The 26,976-nt window shown below is 41.0% G+C and overlaps 1 protein-coding gene across 2 annotated transcripts in view; it reads right to left on the bottom strand.

Moving 5' to 3' along the window:
* Positions 1-26,976, bottom strand: part of ITPK1 (inositol-tetrakisphosphate 1-kinase) — a 142,738-nt gene that overhangs the window by 109,180 nt on the left and 6,582 nt on the right. For both annotated transcript variants that reach the window (XM_083863381.1, XM_083863382.1), the window contains exon 3: positions 2,574-2,598. In XM_083863381.1, coding sequence (XP_083719507.1) covers positions 2,574-2,598 — 25 coding nt within the window. The remainder of the gene's footprint in view (positions 1-2,573; positions 2,599-26,976) is intronic.

Genomic DNA, 26,976 nt, shown 5'->3' with positions numbered 1-26,976 from the left:
GCATCCCACTGCCAGTCCTGTTCTTGTTTTATTTCTCTTTAGAGGATGTGCATGTTTCCCCACTCAATAAAAATAGAAAGCTGGAACCACTCTCTCTGCTGGAAGTGGAAGTCTGAGAGAAGACAAAACACAAAACCTGAACACAAGTCATGAAATGTTAATTGCTGTCTAGCAGCAGCTCACTGAATGTGTACAGCACAATTAGCTCTAAGAAAGCAAAATAAAAGAATTTAATCTGTTTAGCCAAAGAAGAGAGGACTATCCTGAATCCTCCCTGCAGAAAGGAAACAGAAGTCACACAGGTGCTTAGTTGAAGACTTCCAAGACTTCCCTTTAGTAGTAGAAAATACTTTCCTGCTCCTGTGAAACACCTTTGGAAAAGAGTAATTTGATGTATGTTCACAGAAGTCAGTACATACCAGTCCCTCATGCTTTGCTCTCTAGAAGCCAGTAACTAAACCTTACCTTCCAACTCACTACTTATCACAAGTAGCAAGTCCACATTCAGAAAAATTCTGAATTTATGTAAAGAAGAAATAAGGTAAACATCCTGAGTATCTTGGGTTTTGATTTACTTGCTTGCTGTCAGATCTAAGAGCTGTTTTCTCTCAAACAGGACAGGTTCTCTAACGGAGAAAGGGAGGCAAATCAAAGAAATGCTGCTGCCTGATACAGGAAGATAATATTTTCTCTGTCAAATAAACCTTGTGCACCAGATGGACATCAAGACAATCCTTCATCCAGAAGCAGGCCTAGAGGGACAGATCATGAGAGGTGCCTCAAGCAAAGGTTTCCAGCAATAAGGGACAAAGAAAGAGCCCATTTCTGATACATCTCCTACTGGCTAAACCACATGCACCAAGATATATGAAGCAACATGCAAGTGATAGGCAAAGGGTGATCACACTTTTCCATCCATCCTGTTCCAGCAGAGCAGCAGGCACCAGTGATTGAGGTATGCCTTTGGGGCACAAATTCCCAGTGTAGATTATTCTGACATTTCAACCACGCTGTCTGATTTGAGACCATAAATTATGAGACCATAAAGCGTTTTTATAGGGACAAAGTCCTGTCTAGTTCTGTCCAAATGTTTCCCAAAATGCTCTTACAATAAATAAATACTTTCCAATAACTTTGCGTCTATCTGATGACTAGCCATTAAGCTACACAAACATCAGACTAAGAGGCAACCTGTGGAAGGACAGCAACTTTAATCCATGAGGTAAAATGGAGTCTGCCCTCTGCCCAGCTAATGGATGCATCACTGAATTTATCTCATATGAGCCCCTTGCTGCTGAAATGTACAGTGCAGGTCAAGGCACATATAGCAAATGCAAGCATTGGACTGTAATACACTGGGGTATTAATAAAATAATAATGTCCCCTAGACAGTGACACAAATATGGGCTAGGTTTCTCCTTGTGCTCCTGGTTAAGCTGTGCTTTGCAAATGCTGGTTTGTTTTTATCAGTCTGGTAACTCCATTATCAAAACTGATGAAAGAAGCTGCCCTTAGCTCTGAGCAATAGGAGGTACAGGTAAGGAAGATGATGCTGTAGTGGTGAAAGGTTAAATACAGCCAGTAAAGTTTATGCCCTTTGTCCTTCTAACACAATGCAGTTCTCAGACAACCACTCATAACTGAAAGACATACTCTCCACTTTAATAGCAATGAGAATTTTTAAAGTCTTTTCGGACAGTGGATTTTTAAAAATAACATAGTCTGATTTTTCAATTTATTTCTTGTTAAGTGCTTTTCTCCTGCTCCCTGCTGGTGTTCAGAAGCACCTTTCACATGGATTTAAGAGCAACTTTAATTACTCCTCTCTCCTCTGTCACCTCCATTGAGGCAGTTTCATCTCTGTTTTACAAAGTGAGGAACTCACCACTTCAGGGTTCAAAACGAGCACCAGCTAAGTATCAGCAAGACTGAAACCTATGACATACAACTCTTCCAAGCACACAAAATAAGCCAGAAAGAGAATGCTTCCCCTTCCATCTTTCAGGGGTCATAGTGTTCTGTGTTACAGCTGACAGGTAAGGTAATGCCTTTCACAAGCTGACACCATCCTTTAAGTAACATCTTGTGTGAAATATGACCATTCAGACCTGGGAAAGAACAAATGTAGCCAACACCTGAACTTATCTGTAGATGGGCCACAACTTGAAGGCACTTTAGTATCATTTCACTGCTCACTGGGTTACAAGAACATTCCTTCTGCCAATAGCCTTTTTTTCAAAGGGCAGATCCTGTTTCTGTTAAGCTTGACTGCCTGTGAATGCAATTAAAAGAGTAACATCACCTAATCAACTATCAGATCTTATTAATTGACAGACACAAGAAAAGCCTAACTGCTGAAAAATCCCACTTTCACTAGGGCACCTATTAAGCTGGACTGCATGTGGGCTTAACACATGCTTCATGAAAGGAGAATCCTGTCTTTCCAAAAGCAGTATCTGTTAAAAAGAACTGAATGGAAAGAAAAGTCATTAAGCCCAGGTCATATTGGCATCCAAATGACAGCATTTAAAATCAGTAAGCCTTTTTTACAAGAAAATAGAGCTTTTACTCACCTGTACTACTTCTACGCCTCTTTTCCTGAAAAAAAAAAGAAGAAAAAAAAAAAAAAGGAAAGGTTAGTGTTGAAAATGTGGAGAAAATGTAAAAACAAAAACTAATGGAAAAGCACTGCTTCATACTAGAATGCAAACTATAAAATTCTGCACTAATAACCTGATTCAAATTCACAAAAGCACTTGTTCAGTTTCATTCCCTGACTAGGAAGCACTTTGGCAGATTCTGAATCATGGCCCCAGAAGTAACCCAAGATGAATACTAAGCAGCTGCACTGCTGGGAATGATAGGGTTGTCAGGTGAGCACAGGTAGGAAGTGGCTGATATTAGGGAAGGAGCATCTCAATTTTAATTAGATCTAGTTTGCTTTTCATTTCTCATCTGCTCTCAGAGTGCGCAAATTGCACCATACCACATTCTGCATACTTGACAGATGTCTAATTTTGAACGAAAGATACACAAATAAATGCCAGGGGGAAGGAACACAGAACCTTGCAGCCATTTATCCTCTTATTCACAGCCTTATTCTACCCCCATCATCTTGGTACACAGGATGCTACCCTGGACTTCAGTTCAAAGACTTGCAGTCAGTCTGATTCCTTCAAGAGCACAGTTCAAACGCTTGGGGGTTTATCAGAAAGGTCCAAGCCTCTGGCTATATGGAGACTCTTTCCAGTGATCCTGAATTGCCAGGGATGAGAGACTGGAGAGCCTATGAATTTATACACCAAAATGTTGAGAACTGCAATTGGTAGAGCCAGCTTAGGCAGATCTGTAGAGACAGTTGTCTACTCTGCTGGTATGAGAATTGAGATTCAGGTACATCTAATCAGACAATGCTCAGTCACTGCCTTTGACAAGTTATCAAGCAAAACAAAACACCTCTGCACTAGTCTTGAGAGATGAACTGAATCCCTGGCACAAAGCCCAGCCATTCCTGCTCCATGCCCTCCTCCCAATACATGCAGTCTGTTTAAGTAAGTTAGAATATTCTCCTCACTTTGAAGACATAGGAAATTTAACTTAAAAATGAAAAGCCTTAGAAAGCACAAGACAGGAATCTCTCTTCCTTGTTCCCACTTGCCCCGCATGTGAAAATCAAAGCCCCTTTTTGGGGGAGGTCATAGAACAGGACTGCCTAACTCTGCCCTCAGTGCTTTTCTATCTAAGAGTGCCTGTGTTGTTGTTCATAGCCACAAATGCTGCACACTGCTGAATACACAATGGCTCCTCCAGTTTTCCACCCAATACAGTAGGTCTTTCTTTTGGGAGGCCATTACAAAGATGCCCAAAGGGACAGGCGATCAATCAGCATCCATGACACAAATTGCCCCCTCTTCCACTTTACCAGTCTGGAGTCTCTGGCCTAGAAGCAGCATTCAACGTACAGACACAGGAGAGAGCCTGTTGTGAGAGCTCAGCAAGGAAATAAAAGAGAAAATGAAACCAAGCACCTCTTGCAAAGAATTTCAAAGCCCTCTTGCAGATAATAGTAACTGTAAGTGGTGGGTGATTAACACACTGCTATTATAGTGTGGGAAGGGCTACTGTAAATCATCACCTGAGGCTGGCCAGATAGATTCCAACTCTGTGGTGGGAAGAAAATATTAGTCTTGTAGAGAAAGAGTTAATAGCCAAATTGTTGAAACTATGATTTTTTTACAGAGCTAAGCAAGAAAAATGGGAAAAATTAGGTGGGGAATGCTGTTTTGTAAATCAGGGCAGCAGACTACTCTGAAGCATTCCAAGTATTGTAAGCTAAAACTTAAAATAATCAAACATTTTTGCTGTGTCTGTCCTGGAGTAAACAGAACAACTCAGAACCACCACGGAAATACACCAGGCTTCAGTGAAAACTGCACCAGAGTCCCTGGAAGGACAGTGGCTGATGGCAAAAGCTGCATTTCTTGTCATGCCTACATACACACTGAATAAGCTTTATTCTACTTGGAGGAAGATAAATATTCGCGAGCCGGCTGCCAAATCTATTTGAGAGAGAATCAGTCCTCATGGTTTCTGTAATCTCCTCCCAAAATGAACTTTGCAAATTTTCTGGGACTTACTGAAACCAACTGCACAGTCCCAGCAGAAGGGAAGAAGCCAGAACAGCACACAGGCAGGGAGAGAATGAGTCCCTGCTCTTAGGTACAATGCCACATATGCTTAAAAAGGTACAGGAAGAAGGAAGCAATTACCAAGGCTGGCTTATAGGCTGGTCTTCCCCTTTTCAGAGGGGAGCAGGATGTCCTTTTTGCTACCTGAAATACGAGAACTTTTTCTACTTAAACCCAGGAGAAAAGAAACCATAGAAGCAATTTGAGGACTAGTTAATTTGGGAAAAAATCTTCTACCAAAATATCACCATTTGAAAATAAGTTATTTTAAAAACAAGAAGTATCCAAACAACCAGGATGTCAAGCCACCATGCACCTCAGTTTTGTAATTAGCTGATTCTCTGCCCAGAAGATTTCCTAAGCCAGCCTAAGCCAGTGACTCCAGGCTTTTCAGCCAGGCAGGGCACAGCTGCAGGCTCAGGGTAGCAAGACATTCCTTATGTAACCAAGCATGCAACACCATCTAACCACACAAACTGCCTTACGTCACCTGGGAAAGGGCTTAGGGTCAGGCATGGAAAGAAAGCTGATCCTATGCACAAGAAACTCTAGGACCTTCAAAAAAAAGAGTAAACAGAGAGAGATCGAAGCAGACTGTGGGCCATAATTCCCCAACAAGAGGTTGCCTGTGTAGGACACACAATGGAAACAAGACAGTTGCTGAATGAACTGTGCTGGGAGTCTGAGAGAGCCATGGACCAGTTACCATTTCTTCCTATTGTGCTTTAAAAAGCCAGTAAGAAAAATACATCTTACAATTCTTGTGTACATTCTTTTGGGCTGTTTCTTTAGCAGAGGACAGGCAGGGCATGATTGACAGGACAGGATGGGATGACACTTTCACCTGGTGTACTAACCACTTGTGTCCCTCATGGTGTTGTCCATGACTTTCTAGCTTCCCATGCAGTTTGAAAGTGAGCCACTGCCTACCAGGGGAAGGGCTCCTATTCCCACCTTGCCTAGCTGCTTCCTGACAAATCTCCCTTTCTGAAGAGAAAAGAAAGGTCATTATTAGCTGTATTTCCTTTCTGCCTCTAAAGAGGCAACTCAGCTGTGTCAACGACAGACTGCATCCATCCACTTTCACTGAATAAACATTTGGAAAATGGTCAGTTATAAACTACATTCCCAGAGGTCGTTGATTTTAAAATACATTTAATTTCAAAAATCATCTACACACTACAAAACTTACAGGAAAAACAGAAACATTTACGTAACTGCTGTATTAGCCTGCAATACCAAATAAAACCCAAAAGCTTGTTCCAACTTATTAGTTCTATACCTGAAACCACTGAATAACTCTACTGGATAATGCAAGCATCCCTGTAAGCCATAGCAATTAAAATAATTACCATGCTAGTTGACTTCATGTTTAAGTTGGAATGATATATGGATTGAAAGAAGAATTCAATATCAAGTTACTAAAAGCACATTAATCAATGTCCCAAAATTGATGTTTTACCACAGCCTCAAACTATGTAGAAATTATAGCTTTTGGGCTTGGGGTTTTTTTAACACTCAAACTAAACAGTTTGGACTAATTCCCCACAGCATTTAGGACCTGAATATCATAGTGAATGACAGTTAAAAGAGAAAAAATTACTATCAGGTTGTATATCGTAGTCATGGTTAAATAAAGCAAATTGGTTTTGCTGTATAGTCTGAGTGACAGATTGAAAAATGTCAAATGGAATTTCAACAGTAAAAAGCAATCTTTCTACTGTACATGCAGTGAAGTTAATTTTCTCAGATATCACTTTGAAAATTTCCCATATAAAGAATTAGCAAATAATAATACTAATAATTAATAATAATGTATTGCTTTAATATTTAAAAAAGGCATTTTCACAGAAAAGCAATACACTGGCATCAAAGGGAGCTTATAAATATTAATGCATCAGAGCAAAAACCTGCAGCCACTAAGACTTTCCACCACACTAAAACCCAGCCAATACTGGACAGCCACAGCCTCGTGGACAGCCCATTTCCCCTCCTGGCATAAAGGCAAGCTCAGCTCAATTGCCTTAGCTTTTCCGCCAGCAAAATGCTCTGAATATTTTTTATTAAATATTCGTGGCAATCCTTGCTTTTATTATTTTTCATCACTGACGGATTCCACCTTATTATCTATCAAGCAACCAAGCAGTAACTCCAGTGTTGGGGTGCTCACTGTCCTGGGGCTCCAGCTCACAGCCACAGCCATCAGGGCACGTGGACATTACCTGAGGGCATCTGAAACAGGGCAAGACTCAGCTGTCACAGGGGAACCTTATGTGCTTTGGTTTTTTGCACACAGATTATCAAGCAGGCAATTAATCAGATATTTTTACTAATTTACATCCAACTACCCTTACCTTTTAGCAAGCTTTTCCCCACTAATCTGTATTCTGGAAGGTTTTATGTTTGAAATAGATCGAAATTTGACATTTGGGGGAGGGAGTTCTCAATTTCCTCGGTCTGTAAAGCATCATAGATCCAAAGAAGAATGGCAATAGAGTGCACCTTTACAGTCTGGTAGGTACAGATAATGTAGTACAGGAGAGAAAACATTTCACTTCAAACTCTTAGTGCTCTTTAGGTAGGCTGAAAAAAACCCAAGACTTTGGGCTGTCACGGAAGACCTTTCAAGTCGGATAAAACTCTACAGAAGGCAGCCACACTTGCGCATTTTTCCTTGTTTGTATAACCAGGGAATGGTCCAAGTAATAGGAGCCCTCATACATCAGATGCTACAACACCATAAGTGATTTTCACACCACCACCCCATTGACACATGACATTTGGTGGAACCATCTGATGTTTTCCACATCTTCAAAGCATTATATCATCCCATTTACAGCCATAAAAATGAGTCTTAAAGAGTGCTGTATCAGAACAAAGTGCCCTGAAAGGGACTAGAAAATAAGAGAGGATCTTGGTAGAGCAGCAGCAGCAGCGCTCTGGTATTCACCTGCAGTGCCATGAATTCCCAGTACAACACACACAAACATTCAGCAGCATTTCACAGCAAAGATACAGCTGGAAACCAACCAACCCCTTATCCTGAAAGAGCAATGACAAAGTGAAGCATCCAACATCAATGCTTCAGACATTCGAGTAGAAGGGAGGAAAAAGCCACGAAAGAAAGAAAGAAAACAGGCACTGCAAGCAGTAACTAAAGGAAATAAACTGCCTTTAGTCACTAAATATTAAGACAAAGTTTCAGTCTGTTTAATGAAACATTACAGGGCTACTAATTTCAGCACTAAAAAAAAAACAGTTAGTGTGGAAATAAAATCTGTGTATTCCAAGTTATAAAAACCATAAAGTCAGTAAATACAAACTCGAAAGAATCTGTTTTCTTTTTAAACTAGGCATTTAAGATGGATCAGTGCTGCTGAGCTCTGCCAAACTCTTTTCTTGGAACTAGTGACCCTGGGTTCTGGGAGCCTCTACTTGCTACTTTCCCAGCAAGGACAGAAAACCTTTAACCACACAGTCTTTTGAGAGCAAAAAAAAAAAAAAAAAACAAAAAACCTGAAAAATCATCAGTGGGAAGAAGGAACTATTAACAGCTGCAGAGAAAAATTATTAAAGGCAATGAGTTATTTATCCTACCAGACATTCAGAGACGGATTTACTACTTGATGACAATTATAAGCAATTGGGCAGAGTTCAGCCTTTAGCCATAGGCTTACCCTACCAGACACTATCAGATCCAGTTCCCAGCTATGGCAAGCAGCCACACCATGTGAGCTCTTTATAACCTTATTAAAAACCACCTTCAAACCAAGTTGTTTTGGAACTGTATCTTCCATTACAAGACGTTAATTCCCCAAAGGTCAGAGTCCTTCAAACTTGCAGGCTAAATTGCTCTAGCATCATCCTTTGGCTTCAATAAACTGCTTGCTGCTTCCTTATGCACTGCAAAGAGCACACACGTCTTCTGTGTTCCCAGTTCCCTTTGTCTCCCCATGACCCCAGTCATTCCAATGTTACTATGACCCTTAACATGCAGACAGCAAACACGTGACCCATCCCTTTTAAAAGTCTTTCTAAGGTCAACAGACACCAGTGATGGCTCAAAGAGACCTGAGAAGAGGCAGAAGAATCACAAGGCAGAAGACAATGTCCCTTCCAGGGACATGGTATTCATCTTATTATATAAAAAACTCTCACTGTAGAAGCTATTAGAGGCTTCTAGAAACATATGAACATGGTGGGAGGGTTCCTATGACTGGAGGATATCAGCTCTTTAGGAAAGACAGGCAGGGGAGTCACCCTCTATATGTCAGTGACCAGCTGGAGTGCAAGCAGCTCTGCCTGGGAACAGATGAGGAGCACACCAAGAGCTCATGGGTCAGGACAGGTGACACAGGCCACCTGACCAGGGAGACCAAGCAGATGAGGCCCTGTCTGTGCAGAAGATAGGAACAGCCTCACATTCACAACCTCTGATTCTCACAGAGGACTTCCCAGGAAGACCATGGAACAGATCCTTCTAGAAATTATACTACGACACTTGGAAAATACAGAGGCGACGGAGGACAGCTAGCAAATTATGACTGCCAAATGCAGTCACTACAGGAAGAGCAACTGAGGCCATCAACCTGCAAAGCATTTGACAGTCTCCCACATGACATCTTTATCTGTAAACTGGAGATGTGCCTCGATGCTCTGAGAAGCTTCAGCTGCTCTAATCCTCATTGCACAAAGACCACCAGTTCAGAATGGCCAGTTAGAAAAGGCTCTGCTGGGCCCCAGGCTGGTACTACAGGTTCTGCAGATCTCCTGCACACCACAAGGGAAAACAAATGCACATCTCCACTCCGCTAAAGCCACGGGGTACAGAGAGAAAGGCATGTCTGCCCAACCAGCTTTCATCTAGAAATGGCTTTTAATCTCCTAAATTTGAAACCAAAGGATGTATATCCTCTGCAACTTTCCAAGACTTTGGCAAACAGCCTTGAATAATCCTTTGGGGAGTTTTTACAGAGGCCAGACACCCACTGAGACGTGCATAAGAAATGTGCAATATGCAAATTTTTTTTTCATTTCTTGGATCTCTAAAAGTTGGGCATTTTTTTTGGCAGAAATTACAGACATATTTAAGTTCAGCAACTTGCCACACAAAAATGAGTTTATTCATCTCCAGGCAGGCTTTAAGTAAGATATATAGACGTCTGGGGCTTTTTCCTTTGTACAAAACTTCACTATACAAACAAGAGAAAGTTAGTATGTCTTCTCATTGAAGAAACTTGATTGTAACTCTTTTTTTTCCTCTCCATAAGGGATTGTGTTTTGGCACTGTGCCAGTCAGTCACCAAGCCTCCCTTATGTTTCATCACCTTTGAGAACCCTTATGATTTCTTGTCTTTTACACTCACCAAGTGACCACTGTTTGCATATGCAAGGAACAAATTGTCCTCTACAGAAGTGGAAGCAGCTATAGATTCACAGACATAACCAATAACAAGAGCCTATGCAAGGAAGTTACTGTGGCCAGATAAATTCACTGGCACAAATAACAATCAGGTTAAAAGGACATGCATGCCAAGGTTTAGCGTTCCTAGAAAGCTTTTCCCTTCAAACTCTGCATCAGTTCAGGCTCACATAACTCATCCAATCATCCTGTTTTGCTTGAGATGCATTTCAAGCTTCAGCCTTTATTTTGGGGCACTTATGAATATACCTGTTATTTTAAAGAGGACTGGCTGGTTAAGTCTCGAATAAAAAGCTGGTTAAAACCAGTTCAGTATCATCTGAAACTAGATCTCACCTTCATCTCACTCTGCAGCTTCCCCAAACACTGTATGAACCATGGCAGTGGAAAAGAGACAAGCACTTAGAATCTGAGAAGTGCACTGTCTGGTACTTTATTTGAGAAGAAAAAATTCAGCAGAAAATACATAATACAAATTAAATAAATGTGAATTGAATTGCTTTTCTCCATTTGAACAGATGCAGATGCCAATACCAATAATGGGAATTTTCCTCCACTGCAGCAGATTCTTCTGCTCAATTTTACATCAACATAGATCAAAGAAAAAATTATTTTACTTTATTTGGAAGCCTCAGTAGAAAGGTTCATATTAAAATGAAAGCTTGGCTTCCAACAAGTGATGATCATACTGTTTGAAAATATTTGATTTATTGACATGTGGCCAACTTCCCTGAGAAGCAATAGGATAGAGCATTTGACAGAGCTGCAGTGAATTTTCTATATGGTCTACACAAGCTACACATGATCCTGGAAATGAAATGAAATAAAATTTCTGCAACATGCAATATTTGAGTATGGTCCTTACAATAAAAAGTATCTAAATGGAGAGACAGCAAGTAAATAAATGTTCTTTATTATAAAGCATACAGAATAATTTTAATATCTGATGTGAAAATCAGGGTGGGGCTCAAAAAGAATAAATTTTAAAAACCCCAACACACGCACCCTGAGCAAAAATGCTCAGGTAAGAGAACACAGTTTTCTGTTGATCTCATTGAATAGAGCTGCAGTTTGAGGAGCTGGAAATCCAGCATACTGAACAAGGCACCACTGCCAACCTCTTAATATCAAGGCAACATAGACCACTAAGATCCATAGAAATAGGCCAAAAACTTTGAGCAGGAATAGGTGTATATATATAATATGAATTGGTTTGCCAGAACACCCATTTTCTTGTTTGCTTCACTGGATTGTTAACAGTGAAGTATAAGGAAAAACCCAACCCTCTGATAAACCACAAATTACTGCCTGGTTTTTATCCAAGCTGTTAGAAAAACCTGCATCTCTCTGAAAGGTGCAGTGAATGATAAAGACAGAAGTTCAATGCAAATCCTGTTTGCTTGCAAGAAATTTAGAGCATCCCATCTCTGTGAACCAAACATTCTTTTTCTGATCAGCTTCAGCCCTTCTGCAGGCATGACATTTGCCCAAGAGGTCCCTTCAGAGCTCTGCCTTGAGCCAATACCCACAGCACATGCCCTGCTGTGTCCCACACCCCTGACCTTGCACGGCACATGTTGCTGCTCCTCTCTCTCACACTGACACTGGGGTACACACAAACACAGAGGGCTCTCTAACTAATCCTGGCCTTGTTTTTTTTTTTCTTGACTTAGCCTAGACAGCAGCTGTTACACCCATCGTTTCCATCAGTGACTGAACACATGTGTTTTGAGATGACAACTTGCCCAAATTTGGCCAGGGCATGCAGGAGCTGATATACAACCCCCCAAACGCTATTACATTTTCTAACCAGCCTCTGCTTTAGCCCAGATTCGTATCTGCTGGCAGGTCTGCTATACTGCATAACTGGGAGAGCCAGACAATTCTGGGCCTCCTTAGATTTTCTAGAAGCTGCCTCAACAAGCTAAATCCTACCTTGTACCTGAGCTCTGTTACTCATACCCTACTTCTCCCTCTCAGAAAAAAAGCCTTAGCCCAACAGTTCAGCTGCATCTTTTGCATTTGCTTCCCTTAATGGACTTGTCTAGGTCCTCTGGTACCTGCCCCTCACCATTACAAGACTCGTGTGATCACAACATGCCGATGACTTTAAAAGGTAACATAAATTCCTCTTACAGGAAAAGGAAAAACTGCATTTCTATTCTAATCTACCAAATTACCATTGTCATCACTAAGGGGGTGGACATATAAACAGCTGATCCAGCTTTTGAGAGGGATTTGGAGAGGCAGTCACACAAAGGCACAGTAGCAGCTAGTTGTTTTCCTCTGGGTCATCTTTGTTCATCTCCACCTTGAAACTCACCCTTCAATCCCAATAATTGGCAGCATCTAATTAGAAGGAAAAATACAAGTAGTTTATTAAATGTTTGATTACATATTTGATTACACATGGTCACAGAACAAATCTCCCTTGGACAAGTGTAGTCATTTTCTCTTGCTCACTTCTTTTGTTCGTAGACACGAGAGATAAGCACTGTGGAGATGCTGCTGTACCATGCACAGGGATTTCAAGCCTATAGGTGACTGCACAACACATGGCAAGGAGAAGCTGCCCACTCCTCTGGTGCCTCAGACTGATTTCCACATTGCTTGTTACTGGATGCACCCCACGTACTCTCTTTAGGGCCTTCACATTCAACAGTGTTATATACAGGATCAGCTCAAAGATACTGCCAGAATTACATCACAAGTTAATTGGAGATACAATCAACATAAAGGAAAAGGACTTGTTACAACTTTCAAACTGTTGTAACTCCAATATATATATAAGAATTCAAAAAAATCATCATACATAAGAAAAAATCTGCATTAAATAACAGCATCAAATGATGTCAAAAAATCTGAATGTCTTAGAACTTTGAACTGTAAGTAATATGACTTTTGTTCATCCCATTTGCTGTTACTTAAGTTATCAAGTAACAGTTAATTAAAATTACTGAACTATTTTATACTAACTGAATTTGCAATTGTACACATTTACCTCTCAATCTCTTAGTAAATTAAAAAAATTGCTCAGAATACTTTCATGAATTCTTGTTTGTGAAGACAAAAGAAAATCCTTGAACAAGTGTCTGCTTTTACACTCCACTAGCACATCTGTCTGCAACAGCAGGATTTCTTATCCCATGAAGTCTTTTTCCCTGGCAGCATGTTTTCACAGCTCTGTGCACATCAGATCCCTGCAGTCAGCTGTGTTTCATAGTGAAGGAGGCTGCTCCACACCCAGCTTTACGTAACCCCCTACCACGCAGTTGCTCAGCCTTGCTGACTTCACTCCTGTGCTGGGTGGGTATTATCTGCCTAGATGGACTGGCAGGGTTTTGTGCTTGGTCAGCACACAGTCCAAGGTGCCAAATACACAAGCATCACCTTAATTAAGGGCAAAAGCTAATCCAATTTAGCAAAAACATTCCTCTTCGAAATCATCCCAGTTGACCATAATAATGTCACAACTATTATGAGAATCAAAACCATCAAAAAATTGCACTTAAGAGATTGTAAACTGTCATATTAGTTGGACTACTCCCCCACATCTCAATTAAGCACTACATCATCCCTAATTATCTTCTCTAGTTTCCAGATAACATTTTAAAAATCGCCAGGTTACTTCTATTTTTGTAAGAATCATTTGAATACCTGCAATTTTCCCCTCCATCTGAGTTACAGCATCAACATCCATGTTGCATAAAAAAATCTTCCTCCAGCCTGGCCTGCACATCTCCACACCACTGCCCCAAAGCAGGCAGCAGCCAAACATCCCCATCCCACAAACAGTTCTCAGACCTGGAAGGCTGCAGATCAGCCAGCACAGCTGACAAGAGCCCATCAGGGCAGTCCAACAGCACCATAGCCAGCCTTGATATTGCAGCACAACCCTCTCTCATGACCTGGTTTTTAGAGAGGACCAGCTCCAGTGTAAAGTACTGAAGTGCAAATTTTCTGAACCAACAAAAGCACTGACCTACATATTGGTCAGACATAATACCTACAGTACCAATTACTAATTTCCAATGGAGTTACAACAGCAGCCAAGTGCTCCAGGGCACTTTTAAACCACAGACCCTGCTTGCAGAGGTACACTACAGCTTCATTTATGTCTCTGTCTGCCTTCAGCATATTCAGTCAGAAGTGACACTTGAAAGGTAAAAGATCATCTAATTATGATTTCACTCTTTGCACGTTGTGGTGTTCTCCTTAGAAAAATCCTAGTAAAGCCACACCTAGACTTTTTACACAAGACTTTCCCTGGTGAAAATTAACTTCTCTACTCACATCACTAGTGAAAGAAAAAAAAAAAAGCCTACAGACAAACAGTTGGGAAATGAAAGAAAAAAATGTAAAACTGCATTTTTGGCCATTTAAGGCTATGAACTGAGAAAGAATGAATAAGCCCTTATGTGAAAACAAAACAGAATTTTAATATTGTTAAAAGCAGGAATATTTCTTTTTCAAGTAATTCTCTGTAAAATATGCCACTGTAACTAAGGCCCTAACCCACAAAGTCTTGCATCCTATCTTACATTAAACACTTACAGATGATTCCAAAGATAACCTGTGTGCTACATGTGCCATTAAATTCCTCACTCTGCTCATACACAAGAGAGAACTACAGAGAAGATAACACCAAAAAGCAAGTTTCTTTTAATTTCTTCCTGAAAGTTTACCACTGTCTTGGCATTAGGCTTGCTCAAGGTCTAATGTCTCTATTTACCTACAGCCATACAACTCTTGTGCTGTAATTTAATGGCAACGAGCCAAACATCACTGGTCTTGCACCCTTCTAGTAGTGTAAGTAGGCAGGGCATGCTTATGATGTCAAATACCAAACACCCTCACTGATGACGAACATGCTCAGAAAATACAGGCAATAAAGCTGTGGATATGAAACTTGTTATTATTGACTCGTAACACACATAACAGAAGCTTGTATTTCTTTTATAAACCCAGACAAAAGGTATTTTTAAAGAGCTTAAGTTGGAATTCAGTTTTTCAGTGGAGAGGCTTTACATTAAATGGGTTTTTAAACTGCAGCCTCTGAGGAGGACATACTGAGTTCCATCAGTACCTCAATCAAAATGCATTTCAGGGACAGGAGGCCAGGACTATAACATCTGCCTCTCAAGCTGTCCCACACTTTTACTGATGGTGCTGTTTTCTCTCTCACCAGCCTCACTGCTCTCACTTGGATCACCAAGGCTTCCACTAGCTGCATCCCACAGGCTCCACAGTTACCCTGGCTGTGTCTGCACCTGCCCCCAAAGGCCCATCTATCCTATACGCCACACAAAAGGAAGGAACTCCTCTTGAGTCCTTCCATGTTCATCCTGCAGCACCCACTGCCTTCATTTTCTGTTATTAGAAACCCTGAGTGTGACAGCTGTGCATTCTGGGACCCAAAGATAGTCAGCTAAAGAGTCCTCAGCCTTCACAGCCTTTGCCTGGGAGGGCACTGCAACACTGCAACCATCCCTGCTGCTCTCTCACACCAGTGAGACAGGACAAGGGGCAGCTGTAGTGCTGTCCTTTCTATCCTCCTCAGCATGGTAGTCTTGGGGGAAAAGAGAAAGACACCTGCTAGGGACCATCATATCTTTCACACTCAAAGCAACCAGTAGCAAGTTTTTGAACATCAGTGAGCATTTTGGACATTGCCATAAACTGGTACCTGCATAGCAACAATGATCCTGAATTTCATCACCTCTGTTCATATGCTCAAGACAGCAGTTGGGCAGTGGGCCAGTACCACCACCAAGTACTCTATCCAGAATGGAAACAACTCTAGCAGCCCTTTACCACTTACCACACAGCTGCAGAATGGACAAATCACACCATCAATTAGGTTGGAAAAGACCTCTGAGAGCAATTCCAACCCATGACTGAAGACCACCATGTCAACTAGACCATGGCAAGAAGTGCCACATCCAGCATTTCCTTAAAGACCTCCAGGGATGATGACTCCACCACCTCCCTGGGCAGCCCACTGCAGTATCTAATCACCCCTTCTGTGTAGAATTTCTTCCTAGTGCCTAACTTAAACTTCCCTGGTACCCAGTCACAGCTTTGCCTTACATAATTTCTTTAACACAAATGGGACCATACAGAAATTCTCCTGAAGGATTTATGAAGCCAAAAGGAAAAAGACCCCATTTAAATCTCTTCCTTGAAAAAACAACAAAAAAACCCAAACAAAACCCCACAAAAACATGATTAAAAAATCATACCTTAGAGAAACAAGGGAGAGAGACCAGAAATGCACTCTCCAACAGATTAACAGCACGGGAAATCTATGGCACACTGCCAGTCCGAGTATAAAATAAGAATACACACAGTAAGGATCTCCTTTCCCTGATGCAAACATGCAGTTTCAGAAGCCAGCACTTGTCCACAAATAATCCACATGGTATCATGGTAAAAAGAAAATAGTCACACACCAAGACAACTCAACAACATGAACTTTCTTCAGAATAATTAGAAACAGCATCCCAACTTAAGTACGTGCATGACCCTTGTATTGGACCAGAAAGGGTGCTCAGACCAGCTCAGAGCATCACAGCAGGCAGCCCACTCTGACTGCCTTATCCATCTTCTTTCCTAGGTATGGCTGACAGCTGTCCATTTGAAAAGCTAGAGGAGGAGGCACAGGGCCTTATAAAGGTTTCATTCTGGTTTAGCATTTTACTCTTTCCTATGAGAGCAATCCTTGAAAACTTCACATATCCAGAGATTACCTGAACACACTGTGGTCTGCAGACATACTGTTTTCTGTCCTGTCACTGAGACAACTGACAGACAAGAGCCCACTTTAAAGTACTGACCTTCTTCTGAAGCAAATTACTGGCCCCTTTTTTTCCACTTGCGAGTGTTTAGATTACACTACTCCACTTTCACTGTTAGGATGGGGTCTGAGGCCAGAGATTCACACAACTACATCCTCACCTGTAAGGGAAAACTGAAACACCGTGGTGTGCTGCTTGCTGGCCACTGGAAAGAAGTATGGTGCTATTTCTCAAATACCATTACAGAAGATGCATCAAATAATCCTGTATTTCAGAAAATAACTATGCAGTCTTCAAATCTCCTAGGAGATCCAGGCCTCATTTAGAAGGAAAAAAATAGTTTCTTGGTACAATGGTGAACAGCAGCTTCTTTTAGAAAAAAAGACTGCAGACCATACCTGATCTCTTAATTTTTAAATAAGCATGACAAAACCAAGCTGTTACCATGGCTGATACAACCCTCAAGCAGCCAATCATTTGAGCCTTTCAGATGTTTAATACAAGTAAAACTGTGTAGAATAAACACAGAGCAGTGCAGACTTCCTGAAGAGCCAGTCCCAGTAAACAACATACAGATGTGAAAGAAAACTAATCACTTCTGAGAAATAACTATTTCTCTCTCTTTTTCTCTCTTTCTTTTTTAGTTCACAGCTAGATAAGTTATATAGCACCTTCATAGATAAGCTGCTATAAGAAAAGTAAGAGACTCCTACTTCAGTGGATATTTTTTCCCAAACTTCCTGTGTTAGGTAAACTTTCCCATTAGCCTCAGCAGGTTTATATTCAAGCTCAAATTTATTTGCAGCTTCCAGAGTTTTCATTCTCTTGTGCAGGTTTCATGTGCACTTTGAAAACGGCAACTACTTGCTCTACAGAATTACAAGGGCCTTCTTGGAACTCAGGCAGCCACACAAGAAGTACAGCAAAATGTAAGCAAGAAAACAATGCTGATCGCTATCACTGCCTCTTCTGCACTCCCCTGGTACACAGCCTCCTGACTCCTTCTCTCCTCTTTGCTTTTCAAACCATAGTTTTATTCTCACCACAAATTAAAGTTACCAAGTTAGGAAAGTCAATGCACAAAGATGAAAGCTTGGCAAAAACTGAGTAACTTATTCTGCATATGAACTGAAAACATTCATAATTTATAAGTATGAAAGAGAACAGGAGCTGAGTGAATTAAAATTGTTAAAACATCTTGGCATCCTTAACAACTAGGTCCAATGAAATTTCTTTATAGAAATCAACAATGTGGAGACAAATTTTAACAACTTTAATTTTTAATTTTGAACCATGTGTTGAAATAGCTAAATGTGTATCAAGAGCTGCTGAAAAATTACAAGAGAAAGTAATACACACATGGGCTCTTCTTTGAGATCCAATGATCTATGAGCAATATACACGTCATGTTCAGTCACTGAACAGCATTCAAACAGGTTTGTATTATTTCAGACAGGCAGAAAAAGTATATTAGGAAATTCACTAATTTACTTAAGTTACAGTGAAGCCTCCTACTAAGCCAAAAGCCAACCTTATTTTGGCTGCCAGGCCTAGGTCTGATTCAAGAGTCTTCAGCTCCTGGATAAGAGAGTATTCTTTGATCTGGAAATTCCCTGTACAACCCCCATCCTAGGGAATACACGGAAGACATCAAGATTTAAATACATTTCAGTTGTTCCCAGCTCATCTATAGACACCTAGCACTCTGCTCCTATTTCAAAGCTGTCTGGGCAGCATGATTCAAAAACCCCTCATAGTCAAACTGTACATTTACAGTACAGCAGGAAAAAGCCATCTCTCAGGTTTTTTGGGGATTTGCCTTGCAGAAATACCTCTGAGTTCCTGTAGGCATCCAACATGGACAACAGGCATTTTAAATAAATAATTTAATTTCCTGAAATGTTGGAGAAGAGGAAAAAAGCCAAGGAAAAACCTTTCAAAGACTTACAAAGGAAGAGAAAAAGTTAACCTTTTAATAGCTTTTATTTCATCAAAAGGAGGTCAAGTTTTACTGAAAGAAAACCTTCATCCCTGCTCTTATAGGCTCCAACAATTATCTCCTCAAAGCCAAAGCAGCTGCTGAAAACAGCCCCGCACAGGCATTACTGTTTCAAAGACCAAAAAATATTAAACCAGAAACATCCTCCAGCACAAGTCTTTTGCTGTAATATTACCAGCACTGCTAGGCTGCTCCACTCTGTCTGGATCAGCCCTAAACAACTGATAATCTACTTCTGGTTAAAGGGAGAGGGAACCGGGAGACTTCACATGGACCACGCACATTCTCAAACAAATATTTTGTGTTTCAGGTTTCACCACCAGAAGAAAGCGTGCTACAAGTCTACTCTGCCAGGGACTTTTCACACCAATGTATCAGTCAACATAAGAAAAGGTGACAACAGCAGTAACAAGTAACAGGAAACTCATATTATACTTGGTCCTACAAAAACAAATTTCAAATTACACTACCATACACTTCCCTGGGCCAAGCAGGCATTTAACATACTTTCAATGGCATCATGGTGGCATGGTTTAATTACTACCTACCACATTTCTGACTCCTGGCCATTGATTGTTGCTATCAAACTATGACATCTTTTAAGTGCCTGCTGTCAGTAGCTATAGTACAACAAGGCAAGAACAAGCCAATGAAAGAAATCCATGTGGTAATCCAGGTTTGCCATCAACCTTGGGCCAACATGAACAAATTCAGTTTCCATTCCATTCCAAGTCTCTCTCAGGCTTTCCATTAAAAAAAAAAAAAAATAGAAATCTGAACACTAGTTCATAATATCCAGTTCCCAAGGAATCCAAATACAGAGATTTCTAAAAGCTTCACAGGGAGCTGGACTAGGCCAAGATCTGCAAACATGATCAGTTCCCGTCAAGGTCAAAGAAACTTAAGGCCTTAAAAAGTAGGAGCTTTTCTGAATCTCAGCCTAATTCATATGCAAGGATTCTTTTTTCAGGAATAAGCACTCGCACAAATAACTTGTCCCCCATCTAATTTGTCTACGGAATAAGATTTAGAGATCTTGATCCTACACATCAGGAAACAGCTTTGCACCAGACAAAATCTTTGGTAAAGTTGTCTTAAAATAAATTACTTTGTTTCCAAAGTCTTGCCCAAGCTACGAACCAAGCATTTTAATTAAGGCCTCCTAATTGCAGTTAGTGTAATTTGGGGTAGGGGGCAGGGAAGAAACATGCTTTTCCACTGTCTGCTGGTACCAAAGTGACTTTAAAAACACACACTAGCTGTAGTAAATGTTCTAACCATTTTCTGTGATTTCAGAAACACATTTCTCTGTTTGAAGAAACTTCCCAATATCTGTTTCTACAGAATTTTTTCACAATGACAAACAGGAGAAACTAGGAACCAGGGAAAATCGGGGAAGTTATTTGTTAACATTTGAACAGACACAGCAGGTCAGACTGAAGGTCTAACCTATTCTGCCTCTGGGCTGTTCTTTCTGTTCTATAGCCAAAGACACAAAAGAAACATCCCAAAATACTGTTTTTCTTCAGTGATTCTCTTGGAAGCAGAGCTATGCTGTTTCATTACTACTGCAACAATACGAAAGGAAAACCTGCCAAAAAGGACAAGGATTAAGCATTACATTTAATAAATTATTCAAGACAAAGTAGGGATCAAATAACAGCACAAAAATATTGTGCCAACCCCCATTCAAACAATACCTATTGTGAGCCAAGATGCAGCCCTTCACTGATCAGGAAGCCACTGAACACAGTAGCATAAAAATGAGGAAAGACTTTTACTTCAAGAGCTGGTAGTCAGCACAGCACACCTGGAAGCAAGAGTCTGCTGCAACCATTATTCTCTGCTATGTACTTGAGCTTTTTACATAGAGAAAAAGACAGAACTCCCCAATGACCCTGGGCCTTTCTCATTCAATCACTTCTCACTCCTCACACTGTCATTGTGGGCTCCACTCCTATTTGACTCAAATGAGCACCCACATCCCACCAGTCTCTTAGAAATATTCACAATTAAAACACAGCAGCTGACCAGCATCAATTAAGCAAAGTCTTCTCCACTCTCCAGAGCCTTCTCAGGGAGACATGAGCTACATGCTAAAGATCCATGTGGTTTGATTACAATACCCAGAAGCAGTGATAACCTGGCAGATACTTAAAGATATCTAAGAGAGCCTTTAAATTACATTTAGACCAGACAGTAGCAAGATCCACTGTTTTTACTGAAAAAAGCAAGTTCTGATCCACCAGAATGCTCTACCTTGAGGTGCAATACTAGTTGAAAATGGGCAATCCATCACTAGTAAGCAACAAAAGTGATGAAGATCAATGCCCTATAGCATACACAAAGAGTGAAGCTAGCCATATTGCACTAAAAAAGGAATCAGAAAGGAAACTAGCCAGAGTTCTTGAAACTAAGCTAGCCACAAACAAAAGCAATTTAGACTGGTGGATGCCTATGACCAAAGATTTTTCAGTCTATTGAATCATAGACAAAAAACCAAAAAACCAGAAACCAAAATTTGAAGCACACATCCTTCCTGCTGCAAACTGAGGGCCTAAAATAGCATTAGAAAGAGAAAGAAAAACAAAAGGGAGTTTCAATCCCTTATCTAGTAGCAAGCCGCTACTTTCTATTCAAAGTGTGTTAAAATTTTGGTTCAGGAAAAATGTCAAAAAAAAGACCTATTCTTTTCAAATTCACTTCAAGCTGGACAAAGTCCCTGGACTTTGCTTTGACCTATTTCTTGAGGCAGAAGGTTACACCAAAACCTCAAGCCACATAGTCAAAAAATACCACCCCATCTAGTGCTTGTTCACTTACAAATACATCTTTTCTCCTCCTGTAGCCCCAATTCCCACTTGCAGTTTATGCAACCAGCAACAACTAATGGTGTAGCACAAACTATTTTTCTCCACAGATTAAACAAGCTTTAAATTGGGGCAGCTCTGAAGAAGAAAACTTCTACCGAGGGACAAAGGGTGCTGTTCAATTCTATCATCACGTACTTTTTCCCCAGCACACAGTGCTCCAACTCAATATGCCAGCAATAATACTTCCCTTTTACTCCTATGCCTGCCCCTTTTCTACTAGATACAGTGTGGAGGTCAGCAACCACAATTGTGGGGGGATTTTTATATCATCAATCTTGCATCAAAATAGTAGTCTTGTGAAGTTTCTTTCTCCCTTTCTTCCCTCTTACACACAGTTTTACAGGAGTTTTCTTTCAAGGCTTGAAAACTACCGGATTGACAGCTCCAGTGAATTAAGCTCCCTCTTTGTCAACAAAACAAGAGCAGCACCACAGGCAACCTCAGAACAAGCTCCCTCTATCCTTCTCTTCCCACCCCTCCAACTAGCAAGTGTATCTGAATGCTGAGCTTCACACACAGCTCTATCATGCCAGGGTGCCTCATACGGTCTCTGATAGTCTGGGTAAACCGTGTTATCTCAGAGGACACTTACGTTAAAGCCACTCATGCTGGAAATATCATGACTCAACACATTATTGGGGTGTACCTGTTCCAGACAGCACAGTAACTCTAAAACCATGAGTCTGGGCTGAGTGCATGCACATCCGTGCTTAAAGACTGATTGGCAAAGAAAATCCATTTTAAACAGAGTGAAAGAATGCAGAGTTGACGCAATTCTTAAAGTCATACTTGAGACCAGAGAAAGGTGATGTTAACTGAAAAAAAATCAATAAGAAGACCAGAAAAACTCAATGTTCTCAATATAAGACGAAAATCAGGTGCAGATTTTATTAAAAAATGAATTGCACATTTGGCATAAATGCTAGAGAAGACAGGGATTCTGTTACTATTGCAGTACTAATACAGTGTTTTGCTTTCTGAGTGCCCCTCTGCTGTGTTGGCACTTAACCTCATCAGGCAGCAAACGAGGATCTGGACACTTCTCTCTTCAGTTCAAGGGCTTTTAAGTTTTACAAACCTCTCCACTGTTGGTTTCAAGTCACAGATTACCATGCACTAGATTAAGTTAAAAGGTGGCTTCTAAACTGTACCAAATCTTAGTTCCTCCCCCTTCTTCTAGAAGCCTTTTTATTTTTAGCAGGAAAGTGTTTTCTTTTTGGGGAAGAACTTTTGACATCTGAACTTTGCAAGACAACTTGACCGATTTTTTTTTTTTTTTTTTTTTTTTTTTTTTTTTTTTTTTTTTTTTTGTTAGTCAAGAGCCAGGGTGTTTTTGTAAAATGAACACCTACACTTAAAAATAAGGATTACTATTCCTTTACAGACTTAAAAAATAAACAAACACACTAAAACCAAAACCCCCCAAACCCTCCCACCCCCAAACACCCCCTGTGATTGTTTCTACTCACAGCCAAACTAGAGAACTGCCAACAAACGCCAATGACCTCCCTACGTTACTGTGATGGCAGAAATGAAAGTGAATTCAAAAATGCATTAAAAGATTTATGTGGAGCAGATTCCTCTGTGGCTACTAAATGTGGTACCATGGACACAACTGCTGCCACCAAAGTCTCGAAAAGTGACTGACTGAAGAGGGTCTACCAAGAGGAAGGTGAACACACTTGCTCTGTGCCTCATACTTTCCCTAAAACTCTGCTAGAACTACCCCCCTTCAGGTCCTGGTGGCTGAGTTCACGTCTGTTTGGCTGTCCTCACACTCTTCAGCTGGCTTGTCACCCCAAACAGCTCCAAGCAATTACAGCCTCTGCTACAAAGCAAAACATACTGATGAGCTTGGGTGGAAGTCTCTCATCATTACCCTGCCACTTTCTCACCCCTCAAACAGCAGCAAGGAGAGCCCATTCCACCTGCATGGGTAACAGACTCCAGCAACAGCACGCAGAGGGGGCCAGATCCCCAGCCTGTAAATTCCCCAAAGCTGAGACGAGATTTTGTAATCAAAGGAACAGCATGTTCCTGAACAAAGCAGCATCTACACGCAGCTGCATGACATGCGGATAGAGCTAAAGAACAACAGTGTTCTGTATCTACATTCATCTCTGTGGCTTGTATTTTAACTAGAAGGAAATAACCAAGTTTCTCCTCAAAACATACATACCCAATTGGCTTTAAATGGTGACTAAAATGCACCATATTGCTGAAGCAGGCAGCATTTCAAGGCCCATTGGTACAAATTATGACAGTTATCATCCTTGTAGGGAAAGCAGGATGGCAAGATAAGGAACAAGCCTAGTCACTCCACCAACTTTTTTAACCAAATGACAAAAGTCATTTCAGAATGGCAGAGAGAAAGGACTGCAGCATTGTGGCTGCCAACAGGTCAGGCGTGGCATTTCGTACATGAACCTTTATGGTATCATTTCCTTCCAGCATGATTAATCACCCCAGACATTACTTGTTCTATCAGCTATTAACCAGATGCCCCAACCCCAACATGAAGATAACTTTATCAAGGTTAGGCAGCAAGAGACATTACTAAGCACTACAACACACAGTGCCAAGGGCCTTGTTTCCAGAGAATCCTCTGAACTGCTTCCTCCTGCTGTGACAAAACACATTGCAGTATAACATGTATTCACCCATACCTAGTATCAGGGAGAAAATCACAGAAAATACAAAGAATGACTAGCAGGTTAAAATACATAGATTTCAGAAAAGGATAATTGTGTTGCTTATGGCTAAAACATTCAGCTCAAACTGGGTCTCTTGAAACACTGATTTTTAGCTCATTACTGCTCTGAGGGGGGACATTCTCAATATCCATGAATATTTGTGGTGTAGTCTGATGAAATAACCATGGGGCTTCAGAATGACAAGCAGGAGCATTATAACTTCACAGCTCAAGATTCAGTATTCTGTATTTTTTTAGACATGTCTCGTTCACTTATTTTTCCTCCTTTGCCAGTGGCACCATGGAGAATTCAGTTTCACGAGGCAGTGCCTCGGGACCCAGACTGGACATGCAGAACCAGTGTGTTACAAAGGGAAAGAACCAATGATGCCTTTTTGACAAGAAGGAAGAAAAGTCTGTGAGGGGTATGATGAAGAGCAAAAATAATCCTGTTCCTGAGGAGGCAGGATCAACTTCAAATTCTTCCAAGCAAGGAAAATTGACTCAGCAGTATGTTTTAAGACAAGACATATTACAAATCTTCACTAACTGGCATCAGAGGGGAGATTAAACAGCTCAATGTGAACAGAACCTGCTTCCAAGTCCTGTGCTTGGCTCTGCCAATTACTTTCCTAGAAGTGCCATTAGATCTGGAAACATGATTTTCTCCACTCTACAGATCAGAGCTTCAAGAGCCCTCAGAGCAACCTCTCAATGTCTGTACACCCTGCTGCCTGCATAGGTAGTACCCTGGATGTGGGAAAGAACAGACTTTTGCTTTGGTTCCCAATTTACAGGAATTATTTTGCATGAGTGGCAATCACACTACAGTCAAATTAGCCCAAGCACCAAAACTGGGAGGAAAGAACTATGAGTAAGGACATTCTGCTTAGAAATAAAGGACCTCCTTCAGTGAAACTCAGTCATTTTGAAAGCCATTCCTAAAGAGCAATGGTTGTCCTCCAAAGAGGATCTCTCTGCAGACAGACAGAATACTAACTAGCATTTCCATAGTATTTGGGCAGCATGGAAGCATCAGCAGCTTCTTCCTCAGTCATATAAAGTACATAACTCCTTGTGAGCAGAGTTAAATTCCGTCAGTACAAAACAACCCATTGTTTCAAGGACTGAACACTGAACTCCAAAATGAGAAAACGGAAGATAACCAGACAAGAGAGGGTTTGTTCTACAACACTGTGCCACATATGTGACCAGCCCAGGTGCTTATTTTATCTATTACCACACTTATTTTAGCGTGTTTCATATGCACTGCTTCCTTCTTTCTTTGGAACATGTTCAAGAATGTCATCTCACCAAAAAGTGTCAACTGTTGAGATGAATAGCACATTATCTGGTCAGTATCAGGAGATATGCTATCAATTCCCAGGTGCAGCACATTAAGAGGAAACACTTTCTGTCATCTCAACTCACTCATGCTGAGCCTCTATATTCAAGAGATTGGCACACATTTAGACTGGTTGCTTAGACTTCCCAAGTCAGGACTCCCAAATTAGTAAAGGGACTTCAAGATACTTAATACACACTAAGAATGATTTCTCAGGTATCTTCTGCACTATTACAGACTGTACCAAACCAGGGGCAGCAGTGACCTCAGGAGAGGTCAACATCTCTGCTCTTAAACAGCACCACAAGCCCAACATATTTGTCCAAGGTGGACAAACAGCAATCTCAACAAAAAAATTCCACTGCCTACCTCGACAATCACAGCATCTTTTTCACTAACCTATCATCCCTCCTTGGCACAGTTGAGGGCCACTACTGTTTCTTCTACCTACAAGAGAACTGGGGGATATGCTTGGCAGAAGAGGGGGGAGCATGTGTTGGATTTATTCTTTCCTACAACAGCTTTTTATGGCCAAGATCATCTCCAGCCTCTTCTTTATGCTGAACAGCACAGTACACTGTATTTACAAAACCTGTGCTTCTTGTCACTGCTTTCTTTTGGGCACTTCCCAGCTGATCGACCTTTCCCCTGAAATGCTGTGCCCCAGAACTAAGGCAGTAGGTGAGGCTACTGCAGTAGCAGCGTTATCAGTGCTGTGCAGAATGGAGACATCACTTCATGTGCCTTGCAGGCTCTGTTCCAACTTATGCACCCCAAGATGACATTTGCTTGGGCTTCTTTAGGGCTTTTTTTTTTTTTTCAACACTGTTAATTTGTATTCAGCCTGTGATCTGCAAAAGAATGCAGATCTTTCTCGGGAAAGCTGCCACCTGACCAGGCTTAAAACTGTTCCTTGCTGCATATCAGTTCCAACAGGTTGTGGTAAAGGGATGTGCCATAAGGAGGAAGCAAACTTCCTGGACCCGAGGTAAATGATTGCTAGACCACAGAACTGAGTCGCTATGAAAGGGTGATTGTTACAGTCACTTCTGTTGTCCAGCAGCTGCGTTGTGTTCCCATGAAATGGTTCTGCAAGCATAACACCGTAAGCTTTGTGTGAGAAGAATGCCTGTCAGTAGGTGCTCTCAGAGATTAAGAAA

The sequence above is a fragment of the Zosterops lateralis genome (assembly GCF_965231275.1).
Source record: "Zosterops lateralis genome assembly, chromosome: 6".
In the NCBI taxonomy this organism is placed as follows: domain Eukaryota; kingdom Metazoa; phylum Chordata; class Aves; order Passeriformes; family Zosteropidae; genus Zosterops; species Zosterops lateralis.
The sequence above is the reverse complement of the archived record's forward strand: the minus strand, read 5'-3'. Positions and strand labels throughout refer to the sequence as shown.